Consider the following 27,198-nt stretch of genomic DNA (forward strand, 5'->3'; position numbering starts at 1 on the left):
TGATTCGACTCACTGATTCATAACGCTTCGAAGCTTCATGAGGCCGTGTTTTGAAATCGTCATCACTATATAAGTCGTTATTTAGGGGTTTTTTTGCGCACAAAAACTATTCTCGCCGATTCATAAAGTTATTGTAGAAGCACTGTAGTGAGATGGACTTTGTAACGACGTCTTTAGTACCTTTTAAGGGTCTTGAGAGTGAACCGTGCATTGTGCCAATGGAGGCCTTTCAGAGCCATCAGATTTCAACTAAAATATCTTCATTTGGGTCTTACGGGTGTCAAATGACATGAGGGTAAGTAATTAATGACAGAATTTTAATTTTTGGGTGAACTAACCCTTTAATAACTAAGTTTTACATTTTAAATTTTAACTCCATGATTCAAACTTTAATGATTTTTTTTTTGTTCTAAGAAAAAATATCAAGCATTTGCAAGAGTGAAATAAAAAATTCAAAGCAAAAATGTCTTTGAAAATGTGTCAGTCTATTGTTGTGCTGAGAAACGAAGGCTATTCAATGCGAGAAATTGAGAAGATAAAAAAATAAATAAATGAAAATATCTTACCATGCTGCTTTTCCCTTCATAGAACAGCGCAAAATGCTTCTAACAAGAACAGAATGAGGAGTGAGAGCCCCCGGTGCACTCTGTGCTAGAGGACAAATACCTTAGAGTGTCTAGTTTAAGAAGCCTCACAGGTCCTCAACTGACAGCTTCACTAGTACCTGCCAAACGGCAGTGTCGACATTGTGACATGCCTGTCAGCCATTTGTGTGTTTCTCTTCCCTTTTGGTCTGTGTTTGTGTGTCGCTCACAGATGATTGGCTGACTAATATGGGTGATTGGGAACACCGGCGTGCAGGTTCCTCTCGCTATGGCTTCTTTCCCTCAGAGTGGGTGTTCCATCATTGTTCTGGATTCCATGTCGACTTAGCCTTCATCTTTTTGCACACTTTGACTCGAGCTGGATTAAATTTTGAGCATTTTAATGAAATGTTTGTCAAACAAAAGCTTAAATGGTTCTCATATATTTTCCTCATCGCCACCTAATTTGTGGTGATCCTTCAAGATCACAACAACATCAATAGTGACTCCGGGGGCCTATACCATGAAGCCGGTTTAGCTGGCTAGCCAGATATGTTTAAGCTTAGTTTGTGCCAATCCTGGGTTTTAGGTTCCTTTTGAAGTGGTTTGGCTTTTAGCTGTGTTCATCTCCACAGTAACTTACGCTCCACGGCTAACCTGCTCCAGGGCAGGTTATGTTCTGGATAAGAGATCAAACTGAAGTGGGACCAATCAGCTGTGAGCAAAGTGACACACCTCTGATGCAATGAAGTCACTCCCCCTGTTTCTACTCCAAATTAAAGGTCACTACATAGCAAATGGCTATTAAAGACTAAAGCGTCTGGCTTATAACAATGCTTATTTATAATCATAATAATAATTTTTAATGATTTAGATATAATTTATGTAATTGTTATACCCTTAATCAATTACACATGTATCATTTTAGTTAATCAATCATTAATAGGCACTTAGTTAAAATTAATATAAATAGATACAAATAAGCTTTAAAATCAATAAATAAAGCTATAAAAAATACTACATGTGAGCTTAACCCTCTGGGGCTCTTCGGTCATTTCTGACCCAAATTTTTTTAAATATATATTTTTTTAAATCGTAGCTTCATCAGAATGGTCCGAAACATTGTGACTTTATTGGTACCTGGTATATGAACACCCAAAAAAATTGGGGTCAGGATTTGAAAAGTCTAAGTGGTCGTAAAAAAATAGTCACACTCAGGACCTTCGGGTCAAAAATGACCCCCAGACTTTTCAAATCCTGTCCCCAATTTTTTTGGGTGTTCATATACCAAGTACCAAATAAAGTCACCAAGTTTCGGACCATTCTGATGAAGCTACGATTTTTAAAAAATGTTTATAAAACGCAAGATCCACTATAGTGGTAAAAATGTGCTATTGCGTGATAAAAAATGCTCAATGTGTCCACCGGATGGCTCCGATTTCATTTAAAAAGTTGCTTTCATGAAGCCTAGGCTCGACTCTAAAATGAAATACAGTTTTAATAAAAAAACAAAAAACAATTTTATATATATGTACATTTTTTATTATATTCAATGGGAAAAAATGGGTCAAAATGATTGCATACATATTAATTATAAATCATAAAATTATCTCAAAACACAAAAAAGAAAAGAAAAAATATTATTGAACAAAAATATATTTCATTGATTTTACTCAAATCTTTTTTATCTTAATCCCGCCTTCCGGGTCATTTTTGAGTGTGAGTGTGACCCATAAATGAAGAGCCTCAGAGGGTTCAATTCAATTCTCTCCATATATCAACTAAACTAACTTCATAACTTTTACTTGCATTGACGTATAAGATTTTTCTTTGAGTTGTTCTCTTTCATAGACAGCTCTTTTCTTCTTGCTGTGTAAATTTGTTTAAATCTTAATATTTTTCAATCATGTAATATTCTGCAGAAGAGAGAAATGAAGCTCCGTTTCACTGATCCACAGCATGTGATTGGCTGTTCACTACTGATGTCACAGCTAAACTCCTAAACTCAGGATCAAAGCTTGAGTTGAAAGAGAAAGCTGATGCTCCGCATCATGGGACCAATTTGGTTTTGTCAACTCGAAACTAATCTTGTAACCCTGCGTTTGTTAAACTACCATCATGGTACAGGCCCCAGGATGCTGGGCTTCTAGGCAGGGGTACATTTGATGTAACTTGCCCCTAAACTACCATAGTACGATGCATCTTTGAACAAATCAACTTGCTATTCACGACGGTTTCCTGAAACCGTATTGCCTCAAATTTGTTGTTCAATGTCACGCAGGTGGTGGAGTAATAACTTCTTTTAGTGAATCGGTTTGAGATTGAATTCATGTTTGATTTTTTGCTTTACGGACATGGCATCTGAGGGCTAATAAAGCAATAAGCCCCAAGAAGTTGTGGTTTACAGTGAATTTCAGCGGTGGGGCGTTATTAGGCACTCAATAGCGAAGACTTTTATATTGAAAGGACTAAAACTTGTGTGAACACGGGAACAAGACACAACTGACAAATGATCGCTGTCACTGTCAGGACACAGGAAATCTCCTTTACTGTTAAAAGGACAAGATATCGCAGCGGACATTCAACAGATTTTTATTATGAACATAGGACTGACCTTAAGGAATATGCTAAATTTGAATGCAGGTAATACACTTAATCTCTATCTCTCACAATAATACGTAATAAAACATAAGTTTCCGTTGCTAAGAGTGGTTGCCAAGGGTGTTGTGCAGTGATACACAGAAGCGTTGGGTGAAGCGGTCATAGCCATATTTTATTGTGAATAAAACCGTTATTGACCAATCAGAATCAAGGACTGGAACTAACCGTTTTATAATTTTTCTCAGTTATTTTACTTTAATTACAGATTCAATCATAGGCTCGTTCTTGCGTACTAGAGCACGTATGCACATAGGCACTCTTTAAAAACAGTGCTCTTGACAAACTAAAAGACGTAAACAACATTTGTATGTATTTGAAATAAAAGATATAGATTGCACTGGATGCCAGCTTGCTTATTTTGCTCAAGATAATGATTTATTAAGTCCACATGTCATGAAAACAATAAACTATGCTTCTAACCTCAGGTGGAGAGCTGTCTTTCTTTGCGGCGCTGTTTGCGAATGTTTGTTGGAACTATGGTTTTGGGAAACACCGACTTGTTGAACTATTCTGATAACGACAGAACTTGCAACCATAGTTTGCTAATGATGCTTTTGGAAAAAGCACCCCAGAGTAGCAAAGAAAAAGGCCGGCCAATCAAAAGAAAAGATTATGATGGGCAAACGAGCACAGACAATGGACAGAGAAAGACAGGAAAAATGCACTGTGGACAGATGAGTCCAAGTTTGAGGTGTTCGGATCAAACAGAAGAACATTAGTGAGACGCAGAACAAAGGAGAAGATGCAAGAGGAGTGCTTAGCGCCATCTGTCAAGCATGTTGGAGGCATTGCGATGGTCTGGGGGTGCTTTGGTGGTGGTAAAATGGGACATTTGTGCAGGGTAAAAGGGACCTCGAATAAGGAAGACTATCACTACATTTTAGAATGCAATGCCTTACCCTGTGGACAGCATTTTGTTCCCAATTTCGTCCTACAGCAGGACAATGACCCCAAACACACCTCCATACTATGCCAGAACTATTTAGGGAAGAAGCAGTCAGCTGGAATTCTGTCTGTAATGGAGTGGCACAGTCTCCGAATCTGATCCCTATCGAGCTGTTGTGGAGGAAATATGGAGGAAGTGCACATCAAGCCAATCCATCTAGTTGGAGATGCTCCAGGAAACATGGGGTAAAATCTCTTCAGATTACCTTCAAAAACTTGACAGCTAGAATGCCAAAGATCTGCAAGGCTGTAATTGCTGCAGAAGGTTGTTTTCAAGCAAAGTTTGAAGAACACAATCATTATTTCAATTACAAATCATTATTTATAATGCTGTCAATGACTGCATTTCCGATTCATTTGCTATGTTTCCTGTTGAAACTAATTTCATGTGTGAATTGATTCTAAGTGGCACTCCTAGTCCTCCATATGGCAAAGCCTCGTCTTTAGCAGCCATTTCTCCTGTCTATGAAAACCTTGTGCTACATACTCTTATGAAACCCTTCTAATGTGCTGATTTGGAACTTGATAAACTTATAATTAGCACATGTGAAAATAGTTGGGCTGTTAAATGAAGTGTGGAAACTGCAATTCAGTGTAGCTATACACTTTCGGTACTTTCGAATCAAAACTAATTTTGGTTAAATATGGCTAAAAACATATATATTCCTTTAGTAACGCATCAGTCTATTATTCTTTTGAGAGATAAAGGCCATTCTTTGCACTGCTGTCTGAAATCAAACTGGGTCTAACCAGGACAGAGAGAGACTGATAAGTGGACGGTGGGATCCACAATAAAGAAACGGACAACTACATCAGGGTCTGTGGTTTGGAAAACAGACCCCTCACTGGTTCTCAGCAGGAAGCCGAAAAAGGGACAAGACAAACTGCTACTGGCCTTTTGGCAAGGTTACAAAGAAAACACCACATCTGACATTGCAAATAAGAAAAAAATGGAAGAAATGGCTAAAGAACATTGAAGATTGGATCATACACTCTAAAAAAGGCTGGGTTGGATATAAAATGGACCCTGTCGTTGAGTTTAAAATTGAATTAAAACATTTAAACCAACATTTGGGTTTGTCCATATCTGACCCAAACATGGGTTGAAACAATCCAGCATTTTTTAGTGTGTAAGTTTTCTAATCTAAGTGTTGAGCTTCCGTGGATACAGCCAATGAGCCTGAGCCATGAGCCAATAACACCTATAGGAAGTTCTACAGGGAGCATGGGATCAAACTCCTGAATTTCTTAATATGCCGTCTGCTAGAGTGCATCACATCTGCACATGTGGTGTCAGCTGCTGTAGGCGGTTGACTGGTGGGTGGAATGATAAAGGATTCTGGATGATGTATCAGGGTGGGATGGATAAGCCGGACTCCAGTAACAATGAGAGGATGGTCCTGTCTCTTTCAGGACGGGTGGGTTTTCATAGACAGGGGACAAGGGGACAGGAGAAGGGGTCAAGGTGAGATAGATGTCCTGTCCATGGGAAGACAACAAACAAAATATTTACAGTCATTGTGTTAGTAGACCCATCCCTCATAATGACAGAGATAACAGACTCCACTATTAAACCACAAAGCTCTTCCACAAACTGAAGTGTCAAGACAGGAATGACTAGGTTTACATCTGTGACTTTCTCATTAAATAAGTTCCTCTCTACCCCTGGACATGCTTTTCACTTTGGTTTTTCTTTTACAAGCTGCGAATACCGCACAGGCCATAGGTAAGCACTTATGATTTACATGTACACTGCTTACTATTATGTGCTTATTATTTGAGCTTCATTCCAAAGGATACCATGTTGTTGTTGTGTTGATATAACACCATTTCTTTGAAGGTCATGTGAGTGGTGTCATCACCATCATGCATGTTATGAATGGTTCCACTGTGTTGCTACGTGGTTGCTAGGGGGGAAATATAGTTCCCCATTAAGTCTTTATGATATTTTGGTCTCTGTGGTTCAAAGATTTGAGGTATTATACTGTAGTTATTAAGTTATGTTAAAAAATGTAATATGAGCAATAGTAATTATGATGTTTGCATGTTTGTTGTAATTATGAAAGTGCTCCTTAAAAGTCATCTTGAAGACTACTACGTGTGATATCTTGGATAGGGTTTAGGTCAGGGTTAAACTCTTAAACTCTGCAGACCCTGTACAGGCATCATCAAGTATATACTTAAAATATTAAATGTCTGTGGAGGAGCTCTGACCTCATATACACAAAGTAACTTATTTACACTAAATTACTCCTACGCCTAAATTGAAAAGCTTCCTATACCCACATGCGTGGTCTAAATACAAAATGTAATTTAACAGGAAACCCTGAGCTGTATAACACCCCCAAAAAAGAGACGCTTTTTTTATTTATATGTATATATATATATAAATTAATGTTTGAAAGTGTGTAGCTCAGGCCCTATGTTTTCTAGCACCCTGCAGACAGTTTTGGCTGTTTCCACTAAATTCCAGAAAATACTGGAATTTTTTTTTTTGTCTTGATCATGTTTTATGCAAGATTTATTCAAATGAATCTGAATGGAGGAATATGACCATTTTTATGTAATTTCTGAGTTACACACTTTCAAAACTCACTTTCAAAAAATCAAAAAGTGCCTCTTTTTAGGGGGTTATATACATGTTTATCACTTTTTGCAGTGGTTTATGAAATCCAGGCGGAAATCCCCCAAATAGTCCCAGAGCCAAAGTAGTTAAGTTTGGTTTAGGCGTAGTTGCTTGTAATTGTGCCTAATTTACTGTTATTACTGTATAGTAAGTTCTTGCAACTTGTGTAACTGTCACCTTATAAGAATGTGTAATGTAATTATTTCTTAATTGTAGAAAAAAAAAAGATTTAAAGATTTTTATTTCATTTTTATATATCATTTATTTATTTTTTCGGGCAGTACAGTTAAATACTTTTGTCTCAGTTAATGTTCTATTCTATTCTATTCATAATAGTAAAATTCTATGTTAATCTTCTTTAAGAAATATCCTTAATTTCAGCATTGTTTAATATACCAAAAGATGCCCAAGAAATTAGCAATGTTTGAAGTGATAAAGAATTGTGTGTGCGTGTGTTGTGTGTGTGTGTGTGTGTGTGTGTGTGTGTGTGTGTGTGTGTGTGTGTGTGTGTGTGTGTGTGTGTGTGTGGATATGCAGCAGATGTGAAAGAGGACATGATTTATTATAGTGGTGTCCAGGAATACTATGTTTACAGCAAACATTCTTGACCTGAACATCCGTTTATCCTTGACCTCCAGCTGTTCTTGTATCAACCGAACATCCCTAATAGATATCACTATCTACAGTCTGCCTGTGCTGATAGAACTACACTATTATTTACATTCAAAAAGATTGAGAAATGTCTCTGGGTGTGACATTAGTTGTCTTCTAAGGCACTATTACAATAAACCTCTAACCCTTATTATTAAACTTTGATGCACAACTTGTTTGTACTACAGAATGATACCCTTAAATCAAGGAACATGTTAAGATGAGATGTTAACATTTGTCTAAGTGATCAGATGAGCCATATAGAAACCAGAATATCAGAGACGTATGGGGTTCTTTTGCTTTGAGCCAGTAAACAATCTCTTGCAACCAATCTGGACACTAGTGGTCAATTCCTTCAGAAAATGTAAAAAACACATTTAAATGCATACATTATGTGTCCATTCAAAATGTCCATCTGCTTGAAGGTGTGTGTTTGCACAAAATGCTCTCTGTTGGGATGATTTGGAGATGGCCTGTGAGAGTTGATTCTAGACCTGTATAAATTCCCCATGAGCCAAGGCAGTGTGTTGTTGCCAATTTTTATTTTAACTGAGTTGATAATTTACTGTGGAAAGGATTCTCCCTCCATGCCTCATCAAGCTGGTGATGCTTCCTGACTAATGGTCATTCACACCTTATGCGGCTTCATTTTTCATTTCCACATGGTCCAGCAGAGCAGCCCAACATCATATAAGGACCTAATTCATTTGTGGCGAGTGTTAGGTCGAGAGCAGTGGTGCAGTGTAGAGTATTGATTAGCCTTCTTTTGAAATCTACCAACCAACTGAAGCAAAAGAGTTTTGCACTGACAGATTTTAAACAAGCGGTTTTCGTCAATATAGGGTGCAAGACTGATCTGTGCTGCTTTAGTCATCTTGCTCTGATTGAAACACAATAGACAACGTTCAGAATATTAGGCTTTCCTCTAACCACTTCTGAAAATATCTACTTAAAGGGTGGTTCACCCAAAAATTTAAATTTTGTCATAATTTACTGGTTACCAACATTTTTCAAAATATCTTATATTGTGTTCAGCAAAAGAACAAAACTCATACAGGTTTGGAACAACTTGAGGGTGAATAAATTATGACAATTTTCATTTTTGAAAAAGATATTTAGTTCACCCAAAAATGAAAATTCTGTCATTAATTACTTACTCTCAAGTCGTTCCAAACCCGTGAGACTGAAGAATATATTTGTTGAAATCTGAGAGCTCTCCGACCCCTCCATAGACAGCTATTTAACGAACACTTTCAAGGTCCAGAAAGGTAGTAAAGACATCGTTAAAATAGTCCATGTGACTCCAGTGGTTCAACCTTAATTTTATGAAGCCTCAAGAATTGAAAAACAAACAAAAATAACGACTTTATTCAACAATTTCTTCTCATCTGTGTCAATCTCTTACGTTGTTGATGTAGTGTAAACAGTGCAGCACTTCCGAGTTACGTCAGAGCTGTGGCAGAATGCCGGCTTACCATTGGCCGATGCTGTTGAACGTAAGCACCTTGACTGATGCGTGTGATGCTGACACAGGAGCTGGCCAACGTAAACTGCGTAGAAGACTGACACAAACGAGAATAAATTGTTGAATGAAGTCGTTATTTTTGTTAGTTTTTTGCACAAAAAGTATTCTTGTTACTGTATAAAATTAAGGTTGAACCACTGGAGTCACATGGACTGTTTTAACTTTCTGGGCCTTGAAAGTGATAATTAAATAGCTGTCTATGGAGGGGTCAGAGAGTTCTCAGATTTTATCAAAAATATCTTAATTTGTGTTCCGAAGATGAACGAAGGTCTTACGGGTTTGGAACAACATGAGGGTGAGGAATTAATGACAGAATTTAAATTTTTAGGTGAACTAACCCTTTAATCCTTGGTTAATCCATGGTGGCCAAGCAGGTGGAGCATCTTGCTTACCAACAAAACTTAAAAACTGGAAAAGCTTGTTGACCAGCTCATCTTTCAAGTGAAGCTTACTGGTTAAGTTAGTTATTTAAGTTAGTTATGGTTAAGTGTGTTTCTTGCTTCTAGCATCACCAAATTTTAAAAATATATTTCCCTTAAGGGCCCCACTTTATATTAGGTTGTACTCAAAAAATAAGTACAATGTACTTACTGTGTTCAAATTGTATTGCAAAACACCTTTGCTGATATTGAGGAGGGATACGGGTAAAGTTAGGGACAGGTGTGGTGGGATGGGTAAGTTTAAGGGTAGGGTTAGGTGTAAAGGGAAGTGTCAACTGTGTAATTACAAATCTAACTACAGAAATTAATTACAGATGTAATTACATGCAGGTATTTTTTTAAATGTAAGTACAATGTAAAAATATGTATGTACACAATAAGTGCATTGTATCAAATGATTAATTAAAATGTTAGTACATAGTAGTTAAAGGGTTAGTTCACCCAAAAATGAAAATTCTGTCATTAATTACTTACCCTCATGTCGTTCGACACCCGTCAGACCTCCGTTCATTTTCGGAACAGAAATTAAGATATTTTAGTTGAAATCTGATTGCTCTGAAAGTCCTCCATTGGCACAATGGTACACTACACTCTCAAGACCCTTAAAAGGTACTAAAGACGTCGTTACAAAGTCCATCTCACTACAGTGGTTCTAAAATAACTTTATGAATCTGCGACAATAGTTTTTGTGCGCAAAAAAACCCCTAAATAACGTCTTACATAGTGATGACGATTTCAAAACAAAGCATCATGAAGCTTCGAAGCGTTATGAATCACTGAGCCGAATGATGATTCGGATCGCGTGTCAAACCGCCAAACTGCTGAAATTTGGCAATTCAAACTGCTGAATCGACTCAGTGATTCATAACGCTTCGAAGCTTCATGATGCTTTGTTTTGAAATAAGTTACTTTGTGTAAAACAAATGCCAAAGTGATGCATGTCTCCAGAAAGTAGAGACTCTACAAATGGTACCACATAAGAAGTCAGAGCTCCTCCACAGACATTTAAAATTTAAAGTATATACTTGATGATGTCATTTCCGACACTCTGTACAAAGTCCACAGAGTTTAAGAGGTTAAAATCATTTACTAGTGAAGTACGCAAATGCTTCCTAAACACAACCCTCATCTACCTTTGGTTAACAGATTGTCCCCTCCACATGGCTAACTTATAGTTGTCTCTACATATTAAGTTGAAAGAGAGGACATTTTTGGTGGTGACACCAGTATGTAACATAAAATGTGCTGACCAGTTCTGACCAATTGTTACCTCTCTCTGTCATTGATCAGCCTTAGATCCCTGCTCGGCGTATATCAGTCTGAACGAACCATGGCGGAATACTGACTACCATGTCAACAACTCTGCGGGAGTCCCTCTGTGCGACCGACATGTGGCGGGGGAATGGTATCGCTTTACAGGGATGGCTGGGGATGCTATGCCAACCTTCTGTATCAATGAGAACCACTGTGGTACCCATGCCCCCATCTGGCTGAATGGCAGTCACCCTCGGCCTAGTGATGGCATTGTCACCCTACCTGCTTGTGCTAGCTTCAATAATAACTGCTGTCACTGGACAGCTAGTGTGGATGTAAAGGCCTGTGCTAAGGGTTACTATGTTTACCGCCTACCCCGACCCTCTGTCTGCTTCCACGTCTACTGTGGCCGTAAGTCTTCCTACTGCCTCATTAGGTCTTTCTGACATGTTGGTTGAGAATTGACCTCCATTAGATGTTTCGTTATGTGTGTCGCCATAGATTTCTATGACATATGCGATGAGGTTGAGTGTAATGGAGCTGACTGTCCTATCGAGCCAGAATGCCGCTGTTCTGAGGGAACGGTTCTAGGCCCTGATGCACAGACATGTCTGGGTGAGTAACAGTGTGGTCCAGCCTGGGCAAGATAAATACTTATAGAGCAGAGAGTTATATTGCGATAAGAATGAGAGAGGGCTTTTGCAGTAATGGGAAAGAGACAACAAGATTAATGAGAAACAATCCATTAATGTACAAAGGCAGCCAGCAAAATCTTTTAAAGGTAAAAAAAATAAAGAACAGGGTGCAAATTATCCAGCAAATTCAGGGTTTTTTAAACATTTTAAAAGATTAGGTTAAATTCAGGGCACAATTTGTGAAGTTTGTCTTGCAGAACAAGACAAGTATGCAATTGTTACAAGACCAGCCAGAGGCTAAGGGTAAATGGATGTCCAGGTCAGGACTGTAGGGCGCCGGGTGTCCAACCCTGCTTTTGTAGGGCCACTGTCATGCAGAGTTTAGCTACATCCCTGATTAAACTCCTCTTAAACAGCTGATCTTCAAATTCCAGGCTGGTGGGTTTGAGCTAGAGCTAAACTCTGCAGTACATTGGCCCTCTAGGAGCAGGATTGGATACCCCTGGTATAGGGCAAAGTAGCCTGACACACTCTGACCCATTTGAAACATTGTTCAAATGTAGAATATGTACTTTAAAGATCCTCCAACATTCATGTATTACTTCGCTTGGGGAATTCAAGCCTTAATTTGAAGAGTCAGACCCTTCAAAACATTCCTTAATTTCAACCTGATCTCACAGAATTCTGTGAAATGAACACGGGTCCCTTAACTCAAGATCCGTGACAGTTTCACGGAATCGCCGAAAATTTCGTGATGGTCCACGGAAGTGATTCCTATGCAAGTCAATGACAGTAAAAAGCAGACATGATTTTATGAATATTTATTTGCTACTTTTATATTTTGGAGCAACTAACTCCACTCCTACCCTAAACCTACCCACTCTCAACAATATAAAACACATAACAGGCAAATACAAGTACAGTCACAGGTATTTATTGCAAAAACTGACCAAAAACAGTATAAAAGTATTAACTCATGTTGCATTCCAAGTCTTTTGAAGTCACAAGATGTCTTCATGTAAAGAACAGAGTTGATCTTAATGTTTTAATCGCTAAAATGATGATCCCGCCGCTCCGTGAACACACTCATTCATATCTGATTCAAATAATACACACGACTCTTGAGCGTGGCGCAATCTGTCACGAGACACACGAGAGCCAATGGCATTTTACAATTGAAGCCGACGTAATGACGCAATTGGTCACGAGACATACGACAGCCAATGCTGTCAAAGCTGACGTTACGTTTCTCCCGGCGGCAAATTTGAAATATATTTTTGATCTTTGGCGGATGGACTCGACGCTGCTGATCGCTTTTGGGGATTTTCTTCACACAAATTAATCGTTTGGCCTCGGAACACTTGGAATATTTGTACTTTTGGAATAAATTGTGCCTGCAGTCGTATCTGTCTGTTATATCCTGTTTTTTATAATACACAAATGGGTAGGTTTAGGGAAGGGATTGGGTTACGTTTTCAAAACGTGTCTAAATACTGTAAAAAAACACAAAATTATGCTGGCTGATTAAATCGAGAATCACACTCCATGTCATAATGGCAAAAATCATAGTTTCATGATGATAACCATGCCCAACGCGTCTGTATACTGTCATTGACTTATATAGGCATCACTTCCGTGGACCCATCACGGAATTTTCGGCGATTCCGTGAAACTGCCATGGATTTTGAGTTAAGGGACCCGTGTTAATTTCACGGAATTCTTTGAGATCAGGTTGCTTAATTTGCACAGAAAGCAGTTTGCATGAAGCAGTCCTACTTCATAAGCTGGTAGGAGAAAGTGTCAACTTTAAGTGCTGTATTGAAGGGCAAAGTTATAGTAGGACAATAAGGGGTGAATGGAATAAGTGAAAACAATTAGGTGTAATTGAATGTGTTCATTTACTGGATTGGATATAATAAAGGACATCAAGCACATGTCCCCTCATTGATCTTCTTTGTACCTGTCTTTAAATCTTTTCTGTTAGCATTTCATAACCTTTTGACCCTTCAGGAACAACTTAACTAATCACTGTCAATGCCAACAGAACAGAAATCACTGGCTTTGTTGCAAAACAGTGATCTCCCTACAGAGGGAGCATGTTAAGGCAGCATTCCGATAAAGTATACAGACAAAGGTTAAAGTAGCATTGCATGTGTCCTTCATATAGACAATCCCGTGTATGTTCCAATATATGTTCCAAATCAGTCTTTTTCAGTTAGGATGCAGCCTTTGAAGGTAGCTCTAGTTTTTAGAACAGAGCCACAGCTCCACCTGTTTCTACCTCACATTCAATTCAACTGCTTCTGTTTTTAACTCTGATCTGGTGTATGTGTAAGATGTAAACGAATGTGAGAAAGGGAATGGAGGATGTGCAGAAGTATGCATCAACACCAAGGGCTCTCGACGATGTGAGTGTGGACCTGGTAAAGTACTGGACGTAGACGGGAAGAGCTGTAAAGGTAAGAACGTGGTAAGACAGAACATCCTGAATGTGGGCAGACTTTCATTTAACTTGTGCATTGTGGTTGTTGTGGTTCTGTGTAGAGACTGAAGGATGTGATAATGTGAATGGAGGCTGTAGCCATGGATGCTCCTCAGAGGACAACTCATATTACTGTCACTGTCCCTGGGGTCTGACGTTGGGAGAGGACAAACGGACGTGTCAGGGTGAGCTAAACCTCTCTCTTGCCTTTCTGTCAGGGTTTGTTGGCTTCACTTTGACATTTTGTTTTGTGTGCAGTCCCTGTGCAGTGTGATCCCAGTTCCATAGAGGTCTCAGTTCCCAAAGACCTAGTGGGAGGACTTGACCTCTTCCTGTCTAACATTTCCTGCCGAGGCATTTCCAATGGCACTCACATTAACCTCCACTTTAGTCTGAAGACCTGTGGCACTGTGGTCCAGGTAAAAACTATTATGGATCTATCAAGCTTTGATTTGTCTCTGTCTCTGTTTACTTCCGTTTTTGGTGTTTTTGTACATGATTAATAAGTTCACGTTAGTCCAAATAAAATAATTTTGTCTTTGTAATCTAATTATAAAATTGCTCCATCTGCACAATGTCTTTCCTTTCCTTAAATGAGGGTCTGTTCACACTTGGCATAGTTTGGTTAAATTGAACCCTGGTCTTATTGTCCTCTTAGTTCGGTTCATTTGAATAAGTGTGAATGCTGCCTCTGAACTCTGGTGCACACCAAACAAACGGATCGAGACCGCTGAAAAGATGCTGTCTCGGTCCGCTTCAAAAAAAACTCTGGTGTGGTTTGACTGAAATATGAATGCAATAGGGATCAAATATATGTAAATGAACCAAAAACAGGGCAAACTTAGGCATACCTGTTTTTTCTTGCCATAGCAATATTGCCCATCACAGTTCAGTGCATGCAGAACCACGTCTCCTCGCAGCAGATCTTAGTTTGTGTGTGTGACTGAGGCATTCTTGCCGCTGTTTTGACTCCTTTACACATTTTATAAGTTCTTCATGAGTTCTCAGCTGGTCAAAATACCATCATATGTTGGCTACGCACATACAACGAGCGTGTTTAGCCCAGCACACAGCACTGTTTTGGATGTTCGGTATGTTCCGTTGCGAAATATACAAAATAAAAGCTGGCCAATCAGTTTGTGAACCTATCCCTATGTCTTTAGGTTCAGTATTTTTAGATTCGGTAGTAAAATGCCACTGTGAACGCTAAGTGGACCAGGACTAAATGTGTGGGGTTTTTTTTGGTCCAGACCAAACAAACCAAGCAAACCGAATTACAAGTGTGAACACACCCTGACGTTAATTGTGCAATCATGAGGCATTCTCCACATATCCATCATATTGTCTGGCAGTTGTGTCCTAATGGTTAGAGTCAGACTGGTAACCTGAAGGTTGTGGGTTTGATTCTCAATACTGGCTGGAAATGAAAAGGCACCTAACCCCCAATCGCTCCCCAGGTGCCACAGCAAAAATGGCTGACCTCTACTCCGGGTGTGTGTGTCTATGGTTTGCAGTGTGTGTGTGTGTTCACTACTTACTGCTCCTAATGTGTGTGCACTAATTTGGATAGGTTACATGCAGAAGACAAATTCTGAGTATGGGTTACCATGCAGTGACAAACAAACAAACAGAGATGGCTAGACAAAATGTCTGTTTGTGTGGGGTTTTTTTATTCACTGTAATTACTTTGCCCCGCTGATGGTAATATGGCAGATGAGCAGAAAGGTCACATGACTAAAATAGATTAGTTAGTATTAACCAATACACAAATAGATTTTTGACTAACACGGTAATTGAAGGGCAGTGTTGTTAATGTATTAAACATTATTGCAAAAATACGAAATCATGCTAGTGTCCTAAAAAAACCTTACTATTGGGATATACTGTGATGTTCCAGAGGGTTAACCTGACCTTCAGCCTCTACAGCCTGGTCAAAAAGTAAAATTTAATTTATTTGTTTAGTGCTTTTCACAATAAGTATCATTTCAAAGTAGCAAGTTTAGGGCTGCACTAAAAAGTCTCATCAAAAGTACAGTCCTTGCCAGTGATTTTCCTTTAAAATCCACAGCAAACTCACATCCAGGTGTGGTTCCATAACTTTTCATAATGTAACCCTAATGGATAAAATCCCAGCCTACATATTTACCCACTCACTTTCAAAATTACTGAAGTAAAATAGTTGGCAAACTGTCAAACATGTCGACATGATAGTTCTCTGCAAATGTATTGGAAAATCGTTTTTCTTTCTCTCTGCTTCAGGTGATTGATGACAAAATCGTTGGCACCAACTTGGTGACAGGGTTGCCACGGTCTAGTCCCAGCAGCAATGGTGATTTGATCGTGCGCACCAGTAAACTACTGCTTCCAATTACGTGTGAGTTTCCACGGCAGTATGAAGTGTCAGATGGCTACCTGCCAAGTCGAAACACAGCGCTGGAGTTAGCGGGCCACAGTGAAGGAATATTCCCCTTCAGTTTGGAGCTGTTTAAGAGCGCAGAATTTTCGGAACCGTACAACCAACCTCCTCAACTACGGTTGCGTGACTCGTTGTACTTCGGCGTTGAGCCTCGAGAGCGGGTGGAGGGCCTTGCTGCCTTTGTAGAAAGCTGTTTTGCCACACCTGGCCCCAAGGCTGACCAGGCCTTAAAATATTACCTCATTAAAGATGGGTAGGTATTCAAAATAATTTAAATATCAAGGGTTCTGTATGCTCACAATACCATACTCTATACTCCATGACTGGGGCTATAAGTTATTTTACTAGCCACTGAATCAGACCGTCCTAGAGTCAGGTAGTGTTCTCTAATACCCCTTTTCCACCAAGGCAGTGCTAGAGCTAATTCAGAGCCAGAGCTAGTCCCAGTTCATAGTTGGTTCGACTGAGGAGCCTTCTAAAAACCGTTTGCTTTTCCACATGCTGAGAGCCACAACAGAGCCAGGTGATGCGGCAATGTTGCCAAGTCTTAGTTTTGCCGCGGGCTGTTTTTTTCATGTCCGCGGGATGAAGCGACCCCAATTATGTGATATTTAGCCCCGGGAATGCGAATTTTAGTAGGCAACGATGCCAAAAAAACACATATTTTACCCCCAAATGTGATTTTTACTGGGGAATCCCCCCTGAAACGCGATTGGGCTTGTTTTGAGTAGCAATTGGGCGGGTTTTGTTGTGAAAACCTGGCAACCCTGGGCAGCGGGAAACACACATACACCAGGCTTGTTTGAGATGCATCGGCACTGCGCAGACCGATCCACGGATGATATATGTATAAAAAAACGCATGAGTGAATCAAAAACATAAGGAGTCATATGCTCTCGCTGGACTTGTTATCATACGGCGATCGGTCTGCACAGCACCGCTGCGAACAAGCCTTCCATCAACAAAGCAAACGTTGTGTTACTATTGATTCACATGGCTTTACGATCCTACATCGGCATCAAAACACAACAAAAACACAGCGAATCCAACGCATTCATGCAGTTCGCCGTAAGTTGTATAGACGGAGATTACAAACGAGCAGCAGCTGTTAGCTCCAGTAGCTGCTATTTCAACAATGGCGATTCAACAAATGCTATTTCTCAAGTTTGTGTTGGTCTTGTTGACCCCGCCCCCAGCGCCTGACGTAATTGGTTCTTACTTCTAGCCCTGTTCTAGCCCAGCAATGTTTTGGTGCTACTTGAGAACCACTTCTCCTGGCTCGGAGCTGGGGCTTTGGGTGTGGAAACACAAGGAACCGATTTGAAACTAGGCTCTGGCTCCGATCTAGCTCTAGCACTGCCTTGGTGGAAAAGGGGTATAATTGGCTAAAAAACTAAACAAATGATAATTTCAAGGACACCTGAGTGTGATATATCTGTGAGAATGTATAGATATAATTTATGTGTGATATTTCAAGAAAAGATTGCTTACATCACCTTGCTTACAAATGCGGAGTCTATATTTAGAGACGGTTGTGCTTTAATGGCCTTATGTTTCCCAGCTGCATTTCAGACGAAACAGTGCGTCAGCTTTCGGCTAAAGACCAGCTCTCCAAACACTACCAGGTCCCAGTCTTCAAGTTCATTGGCAAGGACAACAGAGTGAGTAGGGGAGTGCATGCTGGGAAATTCAGCTGCCTTGTGTGCATGTGCTTATGTGTGCTAATAAGGTATAGCTATAATGAGTGGGTCATTAAATCAATTATTTTATGTGTACTGTGTGTGTTAGGAGGTGTTCCTGCATTGCCGTGTGCTGGTGTGTGGGGAGGCACAAGGGGAATCTCGCTGTACGCAGGGCTGCAGGAAGCGTTTGAGGCGACATCTCTGGATCGACCAGCACCAAGAGCAAGACGTTCTGTCCAGTGGACCCATTCGTATACTGCCAGATCCATGAGACCACACACACCTATAACATCTCTCACCTACATAAAGAAAACAACGCCATCTTCAGGCTACTTTAGTAATCTTACATTTATGAGTACTATAAGGAGCATTTGTTTAAGTCAATCTCATCTTACTTGCTTCGTCCCACTGCTTCTGACACTATATTAATATAAACCTCATCTTCCTGACCAAAAATATGCATCTACTGTAGGTGATGTGTGTGCAATTAACAATATAAGCATGAGCATTTTAATAAAACTGAATTTCATTTTACAATCTTGAATGGATAATTTACATTCAACATGGTTTTACTGATGGTGGAAATAAAGTGATTTTACAGCCAATAAAGTTATTTTTTCAGGCTGTAGTCAACATTGTTTCTCACAGGCCAATAAACATTCCTGTGTGTTAGTGTTTAACACTGATTCTACGTTTAATTACATTAAAAAAATTGGCTTAGGTTAACAATTCAGTTTTCAGCATATGATATTCAGACAATAAAACATTGTTTAAATAAATATCACTAATCTACTGAGGTTCAACAAAATCATAATATTTAACTTAAATATAGTTTAGAACAATGTTTTTTACATTTTCATTATTTCAGTAAATCTTAAATATTTAGCATTAACATGAACAAATATTGTTGTTTTTTGATTGTACATATAAAATTGGGACAATATATATTTTTATGGATATTATCTTCCTATATAACAAGCCCATACACAAGCACACACACTACATATTAGTGGGACTGACACTTTTACAAATGCAATATAAACTCTTTATTTAACTAAATTGGATCCACTAGCACCAGGGTTACTGGGGTGAATCTCATAAACATGTCAAGAACATGTAATGGTCATATTTCACCCCAAAAATATCAAATGTGCCTATTTTTAAGACTAAAAAGTAAAAAATAATAATAATTCTGCAATGCAAAGAAAATAAAGATGCATACATTAAATAATGTTTGTTTTATTAGTAGTATTTATAAAACACAATAGTATGATACAAGATTATAATAATTCGAATCTAGGATGAAAATGTTGCCTAATTGTTTCTTTGAGTTTTTGTGGTGAAATATGACCTGGGTGTGTTTTAATGAGATTCATCGTAATACTGACTCATTGTGTGGAGTAGTTTAATCATGTAAAGTGTTTCTATGTGTTGACTGTGGTGTGTTTTTGTGGTCTGTAGGTCTTCACAGCTCGTCCTTCTCTTCTCCTTCGCAATAGCAGGATGCCCTCTGGCCGTTCATGAAGGGCCTGCAGCCCAAAGTCCACACAGTGTTATACATAGTGTCCGCAAAGGTCTCACATGCTGAGGGAAAGAAAGGATATAAGCGGTTGAGGGGTTTTGTTATAACAAACGACAATCCATATTGTTCTTTTATTGTTCCAATATATAGTCAGCCACCTATATATCCTACATATCCTGTACACACGTGTGTGTATATAGCCTGGAGAGAGCTAGGGAAATTCCCATGGCGAGTTGAGCCGGTGCAGAATGGAAATAAAAAGGTTGTGTAGATAGAACAAACCAATTGATTGGCCAAAGCCATTGGCTTTAAGAGAACCAATTAGCTGCTCGGAAGACAAAACTATATACACCGATCAGGCATAACATTACGACCTAATATTGTGTTGGTCCCCCTTTTGCTGCCAAAACAGTCCTGACCTGTCGAGGTATGGACTCCACTAGACCCTTGAAGGTGTGCTGTGGCATCTGGCACCAAGGTGTTCGGAGCAGATCCTTTAAGTCCTGTAAGTTGCGAGGTGGGGCCTCCATGGATTGGACTTGTTTGTTCAGTACATCCCACAGATGCTCGATTGGATTGAGATCTGGTGAATTTGGAGGCCAAGTCAACACCTCAAACTCGTTGTGCTCCTCAAACCATTCCTGAACCATTTTTGCTTTGTGGCAGAGCACATTATCCTACTGAAAGAGGTCACAGCCACCAGGGAATACCGTTTCCATGAAAGGGTTTACATGGTCAGCAACAATGCTTAGGTAGGTGGTACGTGTCTAAGTAACATCCACATGGATGGCAGGACCCAAGGTTTCCCAGAAGAACATTGCCCAAAACATCACACTGCCTCCGCCGGCTTGCCTTCTTCCCATAGTGCATCCTGGTGCCATGTGTTCCCACGGTAAGCGATACACACGCACACGGCCATCCACGTGATGTAAAAGAAAACGTGACTCATCAGACCAGACCACCTTCTTCCATTGCTCCGTGGTGCAGTTCTGATGCTCACATGCTCACTTTTGGCACTTTCAGGGATCAGCATGGGCACCTTGACTGGTATGCGGCTTTGCAGGCCCATACGCAACAAACTGTGATGCACTGTGTATTCTGATACCTTTCTATCAGAACCAGCATTAACTTCTTCAGTATCTCGTCTGTTTGATCGGACCACGCCGGCCAGCCTTCACACCCCATGTGCATCAATGAGCCTTGGCCGCCCATGACCCTGCCGCCAGTTCACCACTGTTGCTTCTTTGGACCACTTTTGACAGATCCTGACCACTGCAGACCGGGAACACCCCACAAGAGCTGCAGTTTTGGAGATGCTCTGACCCAGTCGTCTATCCATCACAATTTGGCTCTTGTCAAACTCACTCAAATCCTTACACTTGCCAATTTTTCCTGCTTCTAACTCACCAACTTTGAGGACAAAATGTTCACTTGCTGCCTGATATATCCCACCCACTAACAGGTGTCGTGATGAAGAGTAATCAGTGTTATTCACTTCACCTGTCAGTCATAATGTTGTGCCTGATCAGTGTGCATATATAGTTATATTTACCCACCATTTTGGATGGGTGTTTTTCAGAGAGAGAATAGTCACTATGCATTATGGCATTGGCTTCTGCTTTAGAACTATTAAGGTATACCTTTCGGAATAGCTTTTGTGTCCTAGTGGTTTTGTAACAGCAATGAAGTGTGAGTTGCATGTGAGTATTTCGCACCTTCAACCTTTGACATGAGGCCCAGGCTCTTCTTCAGGTCGCCACAGATGCTATGGAGGCACCAGCGAAATTTGGTGTCACATCGGTACTTGTTAGAGCCACAGGTGTCATAGCAAATGTCCAGCTGGTTGCAACATTTGGTCATGGCTGGAACACCAACATCAAACTGTGGAGTAACAGCACAGTACACAACATGCGCATTAGAACTTTCACACTGTTGTACTAAAACCAGAGTCATACACTACAATGCTGAGAGAGGAATATGCAGTATAAGGAAAATAGGTTAATAGATTATTTGGTTTAAATAGATTTGAAATACATTTTAAACAAACAAACATACACAAGTGCAGACACACAAATAATTTGTTAGTCACAAAAAAATGCCACTACCTGTACTCCCTTGAATGTAATGTATTGTGAGTCTGTACATCAGTAATGATTATATAATTATTTTATATAATAATTATATAAAATAATGTCATTTTAATTGCTTTGTAATGTAAACAAAGCCTACAAATATATTTGTATATATCATATACACATGTATCACAGAATTGCAATATCTAGCAAGAAGCTCCTGCCCCATCTTTAGTGTGAAAAGGATGCAAGGATGAAAACTCTTGATTTAGTTATAGCTAGTGGTAATTCATAATGTTGAAACATAAGGCAATTACATTTGTCGCCCATACTAGAGGATGCAAGTATATTGCCTTTATAACTGCTTTCTAAATGGACACCTTAAACTTCAAAATTAGAATTTATTCGAGAGCCAGAAATTACACAGAGGGCTGTCCATGAGTCTTTGTGTGGAACGTAATTGACACATTTGGCTTTGTCTTTCCTGACAGCAGTCCTGTCGGCACTTTGGCTGGATGCCAAACTTAACTGTCCAGAACCTGTTGGATGTTCACTCTTCAGAGTCATTGCTAGTCTCTCAGGTTTAGGAGCCACATATTTGAAATGTTGCTGCTCTGTGCGGTGCTAGTCTTTCACAGCCGGGCCTTTAACTTAATGCTATAAGGTCTGGTCCACATTGCAACTTACTATGGCCAAGAACCATTCAGTTAGAAAGGAAGGGACAGTCTGACTGAGTCTGATGTAAAGCAACCAAACTCTGTTTTTTTGGGGTTTACTTGAAATATATTACCATAATTGACTGTGAATATCTAGTCACTTGCTACTAAGTGCCTACATGTTTTTTCTTTCATTTGATGCCATTAACATGGAAATTAGATAGCAGCTTCTCTAAAGGCCAAAATTGTATATGTGTCACTGTACTTTGAATCCCAAGTGCTTTTTCCCTTAAACAAGCAGGGTCGCCTTTGTGTTATCAAGTGTTATCAGATACACAAGGCACAAATGATCTAATTTTTTCTTCTGTCTAGCATGTAAACATAAACAGGCTGATTTTGATGGATCCTTTAATTATAACTTTGATTGATTCATTGACCAGTGCATACTCCATAGGCTGGATTCCCACAGGTCCTTCATTGAGATGGATCTTACCAAAGCTTGAAGGTGGCAGTCTGGCCATGGGTTAATGTTAGTAGAGATAAAGGGTCACATACACTGTTCGGTACCTGGAAACCAAGAAGTGAGGTGCTACAACCATCGGGTTCTGGCATCTGATAACCAACACGAGGCTGAGGAGCTTTACCTGAAAAACAAAAATTATACATTAGAATATAGAATATATCTGTAAAAAAAGCCCCTTAAAAGTCACAGTAAAAAAACGGCAGCTGTGTTTGCCAGAACTTTACCGTAAAAAATATGGTAGCAACATTTTAGGTTTTACAGATTTAGGTTAAATTTACAGTAAATAACCGTATTTCATTAACTGAAATAATGTTAAATTACCAACCTATTGAAATACTAATATCTGTTATGTACCTTTGATATATACTGACAACCACCAGTCACAGTGGTGTTGAGAGTCACAAGATGAATCAAAGCTCATCACAAGCAGCTTTTAGGAGGACAATAATATATAGAAGTTACACACAAACACTAAACACCATCATAGTGAGACACATGAAATCAAAAAATGCAATAAACGTTTATTTAACAACATTAAATGTAACATAAAACCCTAATGCACATAACGGATTAGAGAAAAAACTAAGAAACAGTTATTTCAACGAAAATGCATCAAATGTGAAGTGTCACGCTTTGTGCATTTAAAAAGTTCCATGGATGTGAAAGGTTTTCTACAATAGATGCCTATAAAGAACATTTATTTTAAAAAGTGTATAATAAACCAAAAACATACTTTGCTTTTTCATTAATATTTTCCTGGACTAACTTGGCTTCACAAAGTTTCTTGAGTCGTATGCAATTTTGTCAACTTTTATTAAGTAAGGGACAATGCAAAAAGCAGAATCTAAAAAAGCAACACCATGGTTTTGTACTACAGATTTAACATTTGACACCAAAGACATTTTCCTGCAAATTCCTCTCAGAATTTCTGTACTCACTCCCATTGATTATAAATACTGAATTCATTATTCAGTATTATTATTTTAAGACATCTATTGACAAATATCTAACATAAAGTTGTTGTGTATCGCTTAGCTATTATTCAAGTCCCCTTCATTTATTATAGCGCTTTTTACAATATAGATTGACAGTGATAATGGGAAATTAATGAGAAGCGAGATTGTTTTGGCTGTACATCAGCTTTAGAGAAAATGTATTGTCCAGCTAAAGTAAGTTTTGATTGATTAATTTCCGTTGTAATAAAATCATTATTTATTTACTTTGGGGCCACTTACACGACACCATTTTCATCCAAAATAGAAAACTCTCAATGCGTTCCAGCTGCTCATCCGCACAGCAACAGTGTTTGGTGGCTAGAACGCAGTTCATTTTTGTTTATTAAAGGTCCCATGGCATGAAATTTTCATTTTATGAGGTTTTTCAACATTAATATGAGTTACCCTGGCCTGAATATTGTCCCCAAGTGGCTAGAAATTTTGATCGGTGTAAACCGAGTTCTGGCTGTCTTTCTCTGCCTTTGAGAAAATGACAGCCCAGACGAGCTGATCTTGAATTTTCCTGTTATGACGTCATGACAGGAACGGTTACCTCCCTTTCCTCTGCCCAGAGAATTTGGCACGCCCATGCGAGCCATGTTTGTTTGTCCTCGAGAGATCATGGCTTGTGAACGAGTGAATGCTGGCAGTTTCTCAGTGTTTGGGTGTACAAATGAAAACAGAAGTCTTTTTTCAGTTCCTTCTGATCTGTGATCAGTGATTTCTTATGTGTAGCTAATTATTCAAGTTCACACAGAACTTTATTATTCGTGCTGCGGCTTCTCTCTCTCCCGACAGAATGATGTTTTCTATCTTGTGAGTCAGTGTTTTTGTACGTCCTTGTCGCGTCTATCTGTTCTAAAATGTGTATACCGTCGTGAGTTTCTGCTCAACATCGGCAGAGCCACATCTTTGGAGATAAACCTCACGCACGCCGAAGCTCAGGCTGCACTGGCCGGTCGGCCTTCAACATCCCCGACCCCCAGTACTGCATCTCGCCCACAGCGGAGGCACCAAACGCGGCGTGAGATTAAGCAGAAGGGGGGTAAGCGTGAGGGTCTCCGGGCTAGGCTTGCCAGCTATCCCCACAATAAACTGGATTACTGCCCTGTTGTGTCTTTGTTTGCGCTGTGTACTCAATGCGCGTCACTGACGCTTTTCATATGATAGGAAAATATATAAAAATAATGCTATAATCAACACTTACTCGTAACTCGTTCATCTCGACAGCTGTAATGGTACATTACATGTGTTACAAAGTTGGTAGAATAAGGAGGAAGACGGGATCGGCGTGACTGGGACTCGTGTTTATTCAGAACTCTCAGATACAAACAAAATAAACTTGCGCTGACAGCGCTCTCACAACTCAGTAGTTACAATATAACTTTGTTAACAATCGCTCCGTCTCTGGTCCATTAGTGATGTCCGGTTCAACTGAATCGTTCTAAACGTTCATTACCATCATTTACTAAAGTTACTAACTTTCTGACATGAGTGACAGTCCCTCCGACTAGAATTAAACGAATAACCTGAAGTATATGCTAGTAACTACAACAGTTCACTCAACTGAGACGTGCTGTGAGAACTGATGAGAAGTGACATCCGTCTCTCTGGCAGGCTTGTGCCTCATAGACTTCGTTAAACCACGCCCCCTCAGCCAATCACAACAGTCTCACAGCAGACATGCCCCTTGAAACAGGGCATTCAGCCAGAGGGCAAACATCAGTATAGGAAAAATGCCTTTTATTGCTAAATTATAACATTTTTTAATGTAAAAATCAAACTAACAGTATAAGTACACCTCAGAATACATTATATAATAAAATAAAAAATCCATGCCATGGGACCTTTAAAAAAACGAATTCCTGAAAACATTACCTACAAGTAACAAATGGATTTAAAACAGCAGAGGTCCTAAAACGGAGCCCTGGGGAATTCCAATGTCATTAAAATATATGTGATCACTGTTTCAAAGCAACAAAAAACAAAAATAGTAATTATTTTCTCTGTAACAATTTTAATTGTCTGATTAATAACAGTTTAACGTATATGGGAGACATGTATGCATTAATTAATCCATGGAGTATTCTAATGGACTGCATGGTGCAACAGTAAAAATAAAACATTTCCATTTTTGGTATTCAGAGCCTGATCTTTATCATTGCACGAGAAGGTGACACTGTAGTGTCTACTACAACTACTCTATTATCTTAGCTTTAGCATTTAGTCAAGGGCCAATTGCCACATTTTAGTAGGACTTTTGAACCCACATTAAGTTTTTTGCTAAAACTACATAGGAAGATACTGACAAATTTGACTGTGTATAAATACTGAGCGAATAAAATACACTCATTGCCCTTAGGCAACAAAAAAAATGAGGAATATTGAAAATGTCCACTTACTCATATCGCTAATTAATTCCATTTTGTTCTGGTAACATTAGTTCTATTAATTTGCATTCCATTTACAGTCATTTAGGAAAAACTAAGCAAAGAATGCAAGTCTGTCATTCTGAAACCAGAAAAGTAATAAGTCAAGATATAAATAAATGACTTTTTCTCAGGCATAGGCATACGAAATGTCCTGATTCATCAGTGTTATCTGTAGAGTGGTGTGATCGACTTGCCCAATGCCACACTGTGTCTGTCAACATGAGTATTGAGGACATATCAGTGAGGGCATGTTTCAGCTGATCAACTACATTAATTCTGTTTTTCATTAGTATTAGTTAATATTCACCTTTGCAAAACTAAATTTTACTAGCTGAACTTAAATCCAAATCCACTCCAAACAGGACATAGAAGTGTTCTAAATGTAGTCAATATGACCCCTTTTGGAAATCTACAGTCTTGATCACTATGAACATTCAACATTTTTCAGAACTTCTCTTTTTGTGTTCCACAAAAGAAAGAAATATGAGTTTGGAACAACATGAGAATGAGTAAATAATGTCCTTTCTGGGTGAACTGTTTTATGGTTATCGTCTTAGTCAAAAGCATTTGTGACACAATCTGAGATCTGAAAAGGATTATGATACTATTTCACTTACCATGTCTACAGCGGTACTGACATACACCATCCTTGCCTCCCATCAGCTCTAGTATAGAGTCAAAATAACCATTCACTGCCTGGAAACCCCCTCTGAGAGAACCGAGGCCCCAGTCCGAATCATCCTCAGATTCTTGTGTGGTACTCTGGGCCTCTGCAGGTTTTCCCTCAACAGGGGAATCTGCCATCAAGATGTGTTCTGCCTGGTACTCATTATTCGGAACATCACCAGCCTGAGCTTCAGGTAAAACAGACCCGTCAGAATCCACTGCCGCCCCATCAACAGAGGCCTGGATAAGAGTGGCAGCCAAGCCTGCGGAGATACATAGCAGGAGCAACGGTAACGCACGTGGAAACATGATGTGGCACCGGGTCCTAGGAGGTCTGTATACGCTCCAAGGAGAAGGGGAGACGGATAGAGTCGAAGGGCTTAGAGGAAAAGAGTGAGCAGCACAAACAGACACTGTTGATAGTGCCTCGT

At 39.4% G+C, this 27,198-nt stretch overlaps 2 protein-coding genes across 3 annotated transcripts; one reads left to right on the forward strand and one right to left on the reverse strand.

Moving 5' to 3' along the window:
• The first annotated feature begins 5,710 nt into the window (after window positions 1-5,710).
• Window positions 5,711-19,335, forward strand: oit3 (oncoprotein induced transcript 3). The gene is made up of 9 exons (XM_079842596.1): window positions 5,711-5,916; window positions 10,723-11,097; window positions 11,188-11,301; window positions 13,658-13,780; window positions 13,866-13,988; window positions 14,062-14,222; window positions 16,063-16,472; window positions 17,781-17,880; window positions 18,008-19,335. Exons 1-9 carry the CDS (start codon window positions 5,862-5,864, stop codon window positions 18,170-18,172), a joined length of 1,626 nt encoding a protein of 541 aa, XP_079698722.1. The 5' UTR covers window positions 5,711-5,861; the 3' UTR covers window positions 18,173-19,335.
• On the reverse strand, window positions 18,238-27,198 carry pla2g12b (phospholipase A2, group XIIB). Of its 2 annotated transcripts, none has more exons than XM_079842598.1 (4): window positions 26,719-27,198; window positions 22,719-22,795; window positions 21,139-21,304; window positions 18,238-19,485 (listed from the first exon to the last, which is right to left on the reverse strand). In XM_079842598.1, exons 1-4 carry the CDS (start codon window positions 27,074-27,076, stop codon window positions 19,367-19,369), a joined length of 720 nt encoding a protein of 239 aa, XP_079698724.1. In that variant the 5' UTR covers window positions 27,077-27,198; the 3' UTR covers window positions 18,238-19,366. The 2 variants fall into 2 exon arrangements, with proteins under 2 accessions (XP_079698724.1, XP_079698723.1); XM_079842597.1 differs by having other exon boundaries at window positions 18,379-19,485; window positions 22,707-22,795; window positions 26,719-27,188.

This window comes from Gobio gobio, assembly GCF_949357685.1.
Source record: "Gobio gobio genome assembly, chromosome: 18".
NCBI lineage: Eukaryota > Metazoa > Chordata > Actinopteri > Cypriniformes > Gobionidae > Gobio > Gobio gobio.